The sequence below is a fragment of the Mandrillus leucophaeus genome, unplaced genomic scaffold (assembly GCF_000951045.1).
Source record: "Mandrillus leucophaeus isolate KB7577 unplaced genomic scaffold, Mleu.le_1.0 Scaffold277, whole genome shotgun sequence".
NCBI lineage: Eukaryota > Metazoa > Chordata > Mammalia > Primates > Cercopithecidae > Mandrillus > Mandrillus leucophaeus.
Genome location: NW_012102887.1, coordinates 1,000,500 through 1,012,813, shown reverse-complemented (window position 1 = coordinate 1,012,813; position 12,314 = coordinate 1,000,500). Strand labels below are relative to the sequence as shown.

The following is a 12,314-nucleotide window of genomic DNA, read 5'->3' as shown; positions in this document are numbered from 1 at the left end:
GTCAAACTCTAAGTGGTGGTATTTAAGAGAAATATAAATGCAGACTTTTCTCAAATGTAAAGACACTTTGATTCCTATGTTACAGAAGCTTATGTGTAGCGTTTATTTGGGGGTTACACTGATCTGTGCTGAGCTAACTATAGATTTAAGTGAATGGCTTATCAAGAACTTACGTCTTACCTGTGAAACTTCAAATTCTGCCTGGAGATTTCCAGAGGCTAATCCACTTAGGACGACAATTTCATTTTCTTTTGGTTGTTGGACATTCATGGAACTGATAAGTTTTGGAAGATCTGGTGAAACATTGACCAGTTTCTGTAAAGCAAGAATCTTTATTAGTTTAGCCGATTTCTTTTCACCATATACTACTCACAAACTATTTTACCTTCAGAAATAATACTCACAACTGCTCATATTATAGATTGGTCAATCTACTAAGATTCTTACTAGAAGAAATTTTATAAAATGGAAGCATGCAAGTTTAGATTGAAAGAGAAAATATAAGCTTTAAAAATTCTTTAGTTCTAAATTTTACGAAACTAAACATTTTACAAAGTAAACATAAAGTAAACATTATGATAGTAATTATTATCCTACCACAGGTATAAACAGTAACTTGGAAAAATTTTCCCTTTAAAGACCTTGAATAAAAGATTTTTTTTTTTTTAAACTAATAATCTTCTGATATGGCTTGGCTTTGTTACCCCATCCAAAACTCGTCTTGTAAATGCTATAATTCCCACGTGTTGTGGGAGGGACCTGGTGGGAGATGATTGAATCATGGGGGCGAGTCTCTCCCACGCTGTTCTCGTGATAGTGAACAGGTCTCATGAGATCTGATGGTTTTAAAAAGCAGGACTGTTTTCTGCACAAGCTCTCTCTTTGCCTGCTGCCTTCCACATAAGATGTGACTTGCTCCTCCTTGCCTTCCACCATGATTGTGAGACCTCCCCAGCCATGTTGAACTGTAAGTTCAATAAACCTCTTTCTTATGTAAATTGCCCAGTATCGGTTTGTGTTTATCAGCAGCGTGAAATGGACTAATACATCTCCTGTTCTAATTTTCAATAATAATAACTATAAAATTGTGACTAGCATTGATTTTACTCTATGTACTAAGCAAGCACTATGCTAAAGCCTGTGTATAGCTTAAATCTGACTACATTTAATCTTCACAACAATCCTATATGGATAAGGTTCCATTATTCCTTTCATGTTATACACAAGCAGCCTCAGGCCCAGAGATGAGTAACTTGCTCAGTTCATGTAGCTACATCAGTGCCAAGGTATACTCTTAGCCATAACAGACGATTATTTCAAATCACTCACATAAACTCTTCAAACACGCTACCCTTAGATGCCAACTTGCTTTGGCCCTCCCTGCTGTCTCTCTGATGGACTCTGTACCATAATTCTATCAAATAAAATTGTGTGTGCAATTTCTTTTGAAAATCCCATAGTACTATACAGATGATGATATTTGGGGCTCGGTGAAAATGTGTAATAAATTAGCGGTGTGGGAAACTGGGTTTGAGAAGCTTAAAGTACAGCATTGTCAATATGGGAATAACTGTCAATAACCGAGTAATTGCAGGTCTATTGTTCGGTGGAAATCAAGTGGCAAATCGTGTGCTGTTATACATTAAACAGTATTACACCAAATGGTAAATTCAAACTATTGTCAACTTTTGGCATGGAATGGCAACCTTATTAGAGCACTAATTATTCCCATTGTATCAGCAGGCTCCAGTTCCAGAGGACTGAATAGATCTTCAAGTCTTTCCATACTGTCAAGCATTTACATCACGGCCCTCACGGCCTTGGATGTGCTTGGGGAATTTAGCTGCAACAGGATGCAAAAAGTTCAAGCCACGGGTACGGATGAAGCATTTGATGAAAGCAGCAGGAAGAAGCGAATCTGAGAGACAGAGGGGAGGGTTGGCTGGTATCAGCAGGTTTTAGAAAAGTCTTGGAAAAGTCATCTACAAATAGCCATTTTAAGGCACTGATGGGCAAGAGGATGTGTGCCTGCTTGGACAGTTCTGCCTACATGGGAAAGCAAGTTTCACAAATGTAAAAAGGGCAAACTGTAGAGGGTAAGTGCTAGGGAAAGGGTCGGGGAAATGGACTGTAATGAAACTATCTAACCAAAGAGTCTTCTACAAAATGAGCATTATTTACAGATGAAATCAAGTTGAATAGTCCTTGTAATCACCTCCTGGACAGCTTGAGTTTCAAATGTTACCTGTTGCAGGTGCTCTGTGCTGCATTCTTCCTTGTTCACATCAAGATTCACAAAGCAGACCTGGGAAAGAGGGCAAAAATAGTACATTAAAGTCAAAACCTGACTGTCTTTTTAGAAGAAAGAAAGCAGGAATCTGCTGGGGCAAATGCTTTGGGAATCTTCCACATCTTAGACAGTTTGGCATAGAAATAGTCATTTCAGGGTGGGTGTGGTGGCTTATGCCTGTAATCCCAGCACTTTAGGAGGCCGAGGCGGGCAGATCACAAGGTCAAGAGATCGAGACTATCCTAGCCAACATGGTGAAACACTGTCTGTACTAAAAATACAAAAATTAGCCGGGCGTGGTGGCACACGCCTGTAGTCCCAGCTATTCGGGAGGCTGAGGCAGGAGAAGCGCTTGAACCCGGGAGGTGGAGGTTGCAGTGAACCAAGATCGTGCCCACTCCAGCCTGGTGACAGAGTGAGACTGCATCTCAAAAAAAAAAAAGAAAAAAGAAAAAAAGAAATAGTCATTTCACTTTTGAGCCTCTAAATAGCTCTCCAACACCCTACTCAGCTTCCCACTGGTTACAACAAATGTCCTCTTCCTTTTATGGCCCAACATACTGAAAAAGTCTGTTTGTATTAGAGCGAATAGAACAGTCACAACAAAATCTTCAAGTTTACAAGGTGTTATCAATTCTCATGAAATAGGAAAAATAACTTTTCATGCTCTAAGGCTGTTTGTAATTGCAATAAATACTTTTCTCTGTTTTCTCCTTTCCACTTCTCATTTTTGCTCCTTTTCTCCACCCACTTTTAATATAGTGCATAATAAGCCAGGACTCCTCTTTGCCACATTGTTTTAGTTCATTTTACTTTATTTTACCTTGTTATACAATTTGCCACTTTGCTAGCCATCTTGGATAAATGTCTCAATGGGTTAGTCTAAAAACAATAGCCATAATATTAAACAATAAATCTGAAAAACAATGAAACATTGTTATAAAGTCATATGCTGCAAAATGAACAATATTTTGGTCAAGAACTGATCACGTATACAACAGTGGTCCTTTAAGAGCATAATACTGTATTTTTACTGTTTTTACCTTTTCTATGTTTACATATGTTTAGATATACAAATATTTAATGATTGTGTTTCATTTGCCTGTGGTTTTTTGGACAGAAACATGCTGTCCAGGTTTATAGCCTAGAAATAATAGGTTATACCATATAACCTAGGGGTACAGTAGGCTATGCCATCTAGACTTGTGTAAGTACAGTCTATGATGTTCAAACAGTGACAAAATCACCTAATGATGCATTTCTCATAACATGTCCCCAAGAGTAAGTGACTCATGCCTGTAATTTAAATCCCAAACATATCACATAGTTAGAGAACTACTATGAGCATTCAGATGGGGTTGGAGAAAAGAAAGTTAAAGTTTTCAAAGAGGTTAGCTATGTGTTTGAAAGATAAAAACACTTTTGTTGGATAGGGAATGGATGGGGACCATCACTGGTGGGTTGGACAGACAGCATGATTAATACTTTGAGGTGAGAAAGTGTAACATGCTGTAAAGCAACAGGGAATGAGAGAATCTGATTGCAGGCAGGCCTAGAGGAAGGGAAGTGTCGGTAATTAGGTCTAGTTAATTTTGTGCTAAATGAGAAGATGCAAATGAAGTTCTTTAATACTTTGCTAAAAATCATCCAAAGGTTTTTATTTCTAACAAGTTGATTTGATGATACAAAACTGAGAACATTAATTACCTGGAATTTAGTTAGACATTTGAACTTTCAGATGCCTGCAAATATATGGGGATTTCTGATCTTAGTTACTTTTTGGGGTCATGGTTTCTTAGTCCATCTTTTTTCTTTTTGAGATTAAAAAAATAATGGAAAGGTTTTGAGAATGATCTTAAAAACTGAAACAGAAGTATAAAGATCACGTCTGCTTTAGTCCCAAAGAATAAGAGACTGCTTCAAGTTTCATGGGCTCACGAGATCCTTGAAGTGTAACCCTAGGGTGCACCATCTGCCTGTTAAGAATAACTTGTGTTGTGGGAAGTCAGGGACCCCGAATGTTCCTGATAACTTGATGGGCATTAGGGAGAAGAAAGGGCATAAAAGGACCCACACTCTCATCAGAAGTTCTTTTTACTCTGGGTTAATAAGATGGAAAAACAGGAAGAAATTGGCACGAGTCCCTTTGCAGACAGAGCAAATAGAAGCATAAATAGAAGATGGAGCTCAAAAGCAGTTCATGATCTAGGGAAGTTTGCGAATATTCATATAATAATTGAAACTTTGCCCTTGGAAAACTAGTTCAATATCCATCAGTGCTCGGGGACTTTTAATAACATGCAACTAGGACTGGAGATACTGAATTGATGACAAGATTTTCCATTCACCTTAAAGAAAGGCCCATTACCTTGCCCCTGGGCATGACAAAGCTTTTATTATCCTGCATCACAGTGGGAGAGGGCAAAGCAGAGACCAGAAAGCAAAGAAAGGCATTTATAGTAACAATTTGTCTGCCTTCCAATATTTTCTTTAGTTCTCTGAGGATGAACTCTCTTTTCACCCGTTCTAGGCTACTAAATGAAAATCTACCTCCACCTGAAGGACACTCTCCACATTTGCTAGCTGAACCAAGACAAAAACAAAGCAAGACACAAACCGACTTCTTGCTTATACTTCTTATGTACATCTTTCAATATCTTGGTAGTAGAGGATGATCCAGGCTTCTTAGGGCCTGATGTGCATGCAATGTGAGGCCTTCTTTAAGAAATGGACTAATGGTCGATTGTGGTGGCTCACGCCTGTAATTCCAGCACTTTGGGAGGCCAAGGCAGGTGGATCATGAGGTCAAGAGATCGAGACTATCCTGGTCAACATGGTGAAACCCCATCTCTGCTAATAATATAAAAATTAGCCAGGCTTGGTGGCATGTGCCTGTAATCCCAGCTACTCCGGAGGCTGAGGCAATAGAATCACTTGAAGCTGGGAGGCAGAGGTTGCAGTGAGCCAAGATCATGCCACTGCACTCCAGCCTGGCAACAGAGCAAGACTCCATCTCAAAAAAAAGAAAAAAAAGAAAAGGAATATTTTAAATTAGGTGTGAGAGTGAATATTTACTTATGTAGAAGGAAAAAAGGAATCACAAGAAAGCTAGAACTTAAAAGGGCTGGCAAATACTAAAATATAAAAACTGCCAGAAATATGATATCTAATTAACTGCCCAATGCACCTCCATAATACCTTTTTTTTTTTTCTTTTTTTTTTACATTTTTGACTAAATACTCTTTGGTCACTTCTTCATGTGAAAGCAATATTGAAATATTGTCTTCTCTAGAGAAACTAGAAAAATAAGCTAGTTTTCCTCTAATATGGTTGACTGATTTTTTTAACTTCCAAATTTTTATTGAAAATGTTTTTCAGCTTATTGTCAAATTCAGTGGGAAACTGCTCTACAATTTCTTTCATATGAGTTGTTATAGGCATACTCACTCTTTGTAGTACCTTTACACTTTTGTACTCTAAAGACATAATTTGGATTGATTCTCTTTTGTGTGATTTCCATGAAAAAACAATGCATCATGCATTTCTGATTTTCAATGCTGTGCTATCAAATGAATGCCCACCAAGAGGAAATTGCTGCTTGACTAGGCCTCAACGAGGACCCAGTTTTGCACTTCAGTTTTCCATGTCTGATGACTGGAAGAATTTTACACAGAGTAGCTTCTGGCATGTAAACCTTGTTTTCTCTCACTGCCTACATAGTTTTGGTACTGGAAACTGTAGGACATGCTCACACTATCCCTGACCTGGCACATTCATGTTGCAGTGTCTGGCTGGGTTACCACTCTTGATGGTAGAAGCATTCCTGGAAGTCATTGCTATATGTGGATGGCTAGCAATCACTTAACTGTATATGAAAGTGATACCAAGCCACATAAATATATCTCATGTAAACACAACCCCCTCAATTTCCCTTAAGCCAGAGCCCAATAACACCTGTGGTCACTCCAGTGACTCTCAGTATGGGGGGAGGTAAGAGGTAGTAGGAGTCGAAATGGAAAGAGATAATCAAAATTAAAATATCTTACTTTGGATATTTTACAAAAACACATAGCCATGTGAATATATTGATAGGCTCTGTCCCAAGGGCCTTGAAACTGGGGCCTATGCATATTAACAGCCCTGAAACCTAACTTTTGATAATTTCACAGTCAATCCACTTCTTGATGAAATGGACCATGTGACTGGATTGCTCTTAGCAAGTTTTCAATCTCTATAAACTGGGGCTATTAACTGAGATTTAAGCAACCACTAATGCTGAAGTCCAAGGAGAATATAGAACCAGGCTCTGGCTAGGAGAGCTGGGGACTGGTGAGCCTGGATTAGGAGGCTTTGATGAGGAGACTGAATGTCTGATGAGGAGATCGAATGTCTCCAAAGTGCGTGGTGTCAATCCTGGGTGCTGAGAAGACAAACAATACAAGGCATTGTTCTTGCCCTTGGGAGTTTTGTTTTGTCTGAAGGCAGGACATGTCCTTAAAGTGACAGAAACATCATGGGCCATGTGTGCTGGAGAAGGGAGTTGGGAGAACTGGGTCAATCATGAACATGTTTACAGTGTTATTACAGGAGGAAACTTTTGGTAGTGGGAAACTGAAATAAAGTTTTTTATTTATTTGGTTTTTTGCAGGAGCAGTTAGGATGAATGTTATGTGTGACTACAATGATAAAGCCTGGAAGATTCTGCATTACGGTTCCATGAGCTGGAGAGAATCCTGTCGGTGCGGAGGCTAGGGTTGCATGCTGGAGCCACCAGCCGATGGAGAATAAGGCATAAGTACTGTGATGCTTTTGCATTATCTGTAAAATGCCTGCATGAGCAAATCCAAATATGCCACATGACCTAGGAAAGGATTTTTTTAAGTATGTATTTTTACATAATTATTCTTTTTTCTTGAACATAGAAGTGGTTGATTTTCCTGCAGCCTTCACAACCTGTTAGTTCATGAGGGCAGGCCCTGTCCATCACTGGATGCCCAGCATGGTGCCAAGCATCTGGCAGATGCTCAATAAATTCTTGTTGGTGAGTGCAGGTGACAGGTGTACAAGAAAGGGACATTTGTAATAATCATTTCCCTTATTTATAGAATGAATTCCAGTGTAGTCAATAAACAATTTTCTTCCCATAAAGGTATAGGGAATACGTAGAGAAGCTACAGAAGAATTAAATGAGCTAATCACCCAGCTATTGGCTCCTATTTCCAGTACTTAGATTGGCTTCTTTTTCTCACAAAGAAGGATTTACTAAAAAATAGAAAAAGACAAAATGTTGAGAATCATAAGTGTAATAAAGCCACATAAAAGGTGCTAACGTTTTTCTTGGAATCGCAGCTCCTTCCTCTTCACATAAAATACATTTCTTTTGTGTATTTGTGCACGTGTCCTTACTGAGACCATCTGCAGACATACTCAGCTGAAGCAGATGGAAACACGCATCATCCCAAAAGCATACAAGCAGTTCTTCTCTTGCTTCCTTAACAGAGCTAATCTTGTGGTTGTACTCTATGTTTTACACTCAAATGCTGCTCTTCTATCATTATTATGGTTTTTAAAGAAGACATTGCAGGAATAAATATCACTGAGAAGATGACACCACCTTATGATTTTGACTTTTATATAATCTAATAAAATATTCCTCAAAACTACTTATATGTAATAAAAATTTGAATGTCTATAGGAAATACACTTTATTTTTTAGTATCATGGGTTATTAGCCAAGTAATCTCAGTGATTACTCTTATTTATGACTCTCTTTTCATAAATGAAGCTCCATGTAGGCATTTATAACACTCAAATTTTATTGTGAAATTTTGTTAACTGGTGATATAAAATATATCTTTGTGAAAAACTGATGTGAGGAAGAGGCTGACATGAAAATTTGGTATTCAATACAAAACAAGTAATTTTTAAGTGGATTGTAATTCACAGAAACTTTTTTGAGGCAACTGTATTTCCTAAATAGTTTTATTTGACACAAATAAAGTCAGACGAAATCACTGCTTTTATATCAGATAAAAACGAGTTTGACTTTTTTGAATTGAAAACACATAGAAACAACTGATGATGACAATTGTCGGGATCAAAACCATATCATAAGTGCAGTTTTATGTTTTCATGTATTAATTTTAGTCAACATTTTAGACTATTCTGATAGTGAAATGCAATCATTAAGAGATGTCATTGTATTCTGCGTCCACTAGGGGCAAATCACTGTGCCAGAGGTCAGAGGACACCAGGGTTTTAGGCTAGGAGGTGAGTCCTTTGATTTCCTCTGCTTGAATTTTTTTCATTTTTCCTAAAGTTAGCTAACATCTATTAAGAAAACCTCTACTCATCTGACAAAGGGCTAATATCCAGAACCTACAAAGAACTCAAACAAATTTACAAGAAAGAAACAAACAACCCCATCAAAAAGTGGGCAAAGGTTATGAACAGACATTTCTCAAAAGAAGACATTCATACAGCCAACAGACACATGAAAAAATGCTCATCATCGCTGGCCATCAGAGAAATGCAAATCAAAACCACACTGAGATACCATCTCACACCAGTTAGAATGACAACCATTAAAAAGTCAGGAAACAACAGGTGCTGGAAAGGATGTGGAGACATAGGAACACTTTTACACTGTTGGTGGGATTGTAAACTAGTTCAACGATTATGGAAAACAGTATGGCGATTCCTCAAGGATCTAGAACTAGATGTACCATATGACCCAGCCATCCCATTACTGGGTATATACCCAAAGGATTATAAATCATGCTGCTATAAAGACACATGCATACGTATGTTTATTGCGGCACTATTCACAATAGCAAAGACTTGGAATCAACCCAAATGTCCATCAGTGACAGATTGGATTAAGAAAATGTGGCACATATGCACCATGGAATACTATACAGCCATAAAAAAGGATGAGTTTGTGTCCTTTGTAGGGACATGGATGCAGCTGGAAACCATCATTCTTAGCAAACTATCACAAGAACAGAAAACCAAACACCGCATGTTCTCACTCATAGGTGGGAACTGAACAATGAGATCACTTGGACTCGGGAAGGGGAACATCGCACACCGGGGCCTATCATGGGGAGGGGGGAGGGGGGAGGGATTGCATTGGGAGTTATACCTGATATAAATGACGAGTTGATGGGTGCAGCACAGCAACATGGCACAAGTATACATATGTAACAAACCTGCACATTATGCACATGTACCCTAGAACTTAAAGTATAATAACAAAAAATAATTAAAAAAAAAAGAAAACCTTTTCAGAAAATAATAACCCACAGCATGATGTCGAATTGCCTTAAAATCTAGATATTTGAATGTTGAATATGACCAAATATATACTTACAGTTTTTCTTAGAAGAAAAGCAATTCCTTCTTTTAAGCAGCTTCTAACAATGCAGCCATCTGGCCATGTGGGATATGACAGCATCTCTTAATTTGATGGCATCAAAATGCTGATTCACAAAGCATCCAAAGAAAACATTGCCTCCTTTCTTTTTCTAACCAAAAGGCTTCTGCTAGATTCAGGACCCTGGACCAAAATTACCTTCTAAAGAATATGACATTTTTTCTGCCTAGGACTGTAGGCAAGTTTTTCATCAATGGTATTATGCCACCATGCTGTGGCCATTCTGGAATACATTTGACTATTTGGGAAAATACTGCATTTATATCCAGTCATTGCTTTGAAGTGATTGCAACAATTACACAAAATGAAATATAAAGTTTTATTGACATTTAAGACTGTCCAGCTTCTCTCCTTTTTTTATTGTCAACATTAAAAATAATTTTGAATTGCAATTCTGGGGGAAGCTTCTCGAACAGTTTGTGGTAAGAGATACAGTAAAAGGAGCACAAATACCTAAAATACTAGAGGTCTTTTAACGAAACATACCTCAAGTCAATTTTATTGATAGCTTAAAAAATAAAATTAAAAAATAAGTATACACTCAAGATAATTAGCTATTTTGCCATAAAAATGTAGTGTTTATTGTCTTAGACCTTTCATTTGAATCAAGAGGATACACTTACATGTAATGTCTGATGTACTTTTACTAGATATGTAACACGTTATATTTATTTTAGATTTCCATTTTAAAGATCTGTTACTAGCAAGTGTTTCCTTCTTGAAAGTAGGCCCTGAGTAATTATTTGGATCAGATGAAAACTAAAGAATCAGTAGAAAAATGTGTTTCTACATTTCACCTGCTTGGAAAAAGGTGCTCTGGGTTATATAAAAATAAAGTGGTAATAGAAAATTAGCATATTAAAAATACACAGTACTGTAAGATGTTTTCCTATATGATTTTTTAGGAATAGCTTTCTTGTGTTTTATCAGCCACTGGCAGTTTCTCTAGTGTGGCTATTCTCTGTTTTCCATCAATCAGCAATTTTTTGTGGAATGCCACTACATGCCAACACTACACTCTAAGTTTAAGGCAGATATTCTAGGCACTAATTTCTTTTCTCGGGGATAATCATTTTTATTTCCAAGGGCCCTTAGGAAAGTTAAATCAGGATCCTCCAAGTATTTGTTTAGAAGACAGTTCTGGGCTGGGCACAGTGGCTCACACCTATAGTCCCAGCACTTTGGGAGGCTGAGGCAGGTGGATCACATGAGTTCGGGAGTTCGAGGCCAGCCTGGCCAACATGGCGAAACCCTGTCTCTACTAAAAATACAAAAATTAGCCGGGCATAGTGGCGCATGCCTGTAGTCCAGCCGCTCAGCAGGCTGAGGCAGGAGAATCGCTTGAACCCAGGAGGCGGAGGAGGTTGCAGTGAGCAGAGATAGTATCACTGCACTCCAGCCTGGGTGACAGAGTGAGACTCTGTCTCAAAAAAAAAGAAGAAGAAAACAGTTGTACATTCTCTGAAATCTTATGAACACTAGAGGGTATAACCTTGGCTTAGAGTAAGTGTATTACTCTATGTAATACAGTGCAGATTTGCTGAATGAATCTAGGTGGTAATGGGGAGCGGAGGACACTGGCCGTGGGAGGGGATGTGCAGATGCTGGCTCTGCTCTCAGCTCCCATGCTATTGTGAGGAAAGGAGATGGGAGCCATGTCCTGTGGCTTGTGAATTGTCCGGTGAGTCTTAGAAACAGAGCAGCTAGTCATCTTCTACTAGTCGGCAGTCTTAAGGCTGAACCAGAACTGTCAGGACTACTCTTATTTCCCGGAAAAGGGAGAAGAAAGTGAACGTGGAAATTAAAAGGACCCAAGTAGGAGAGGGCAGAAGAAAAAGAAAAAAACAAACAAAAACAACAACAACAACAAAGCAATCGTGCAAACAAACAAACCGCCAATGGAGCACCACAGGGACTGGCTTACTCCTGGAAGGAGCTGCATTTAGGTCTGAAGACCATCTGGCTCCGGGAGTAAGAACATTTAACCCGCCTGCATGGCCCATTGGAATCATCTGGAAAGAGTTCTTACACCTGCATGTTCCTGGGCTCTGAACCACAACTATTTCATCAAAATCTCTTGGGTTGGGGCCTGGAGACATTTACCCAATTCTTTACCAGTTCTTACTATCATTATGTATTTATTTTTTAAAGACAATGGCTTTATTCAGATCTAATTTACATACCATATGACGTATCCATTTAAAGTGTGTGATTCAATAACTTTTAGTATCTTCATCGTTTCCAAAAGAAGCTATATCCATTAGCAGTCATTCTCCATTTCCCCCAAATACCCTCTTCCCAGCCCTAGGCAACTATTAATCTACTTTACATTTCTATAGATGTGTTTGTTCTGGAAATTTAATATAAATAGAATAATATAATACGTAGTTTTTTGGTGACTGAGATAGACTATTTATAAAGAAACAGCCATTTCTGAGAACATAAAACAATTAAAATTTGGCTCCTTGCCTGTAATTATTTTTTTCTGCCACCCAAATTCCATTTACTTGGCATAAGTATTTATTTCTGTTTAATTACATAAACATTATCTACTGACCTAAGACATTAAATTGCCTTTTCTAAACCTTT

General features: G+C 38.2%; 1 protein-coding gene across 3 annotated transcripts in view; it reads right to left on the bottom strand.

The window, feature by feature from the left end:
• Nucleotides 1–12,314, bottom strand: part of SPHKAP (SPHK1 interactor, AKAP domain containing) — a 214,262-nt gene that overhangs the window by 37,291 nt on the left and 164,657 nt on the right. For all 3 annotated transcript variants that reach the window (XM_011984954.1, XM_011984955.1, XM_011984956.1), the window contains exons 4-5: nucleotides 2,246–2,305; nucleotides 181–315 (exon numbers count right to left, since the gene is read on the bottom strand). In XM_011984954.1, the coding sequence (XP_011840344.1) occupies nucleotides 181–315; nucleotides 2,246–2,305 (195 nt within the window). The remainder of the gene's footprint in view (nucleotides 1–180; nucleotides 316–2,245; nucleotides 2,306–12,314) is intronic.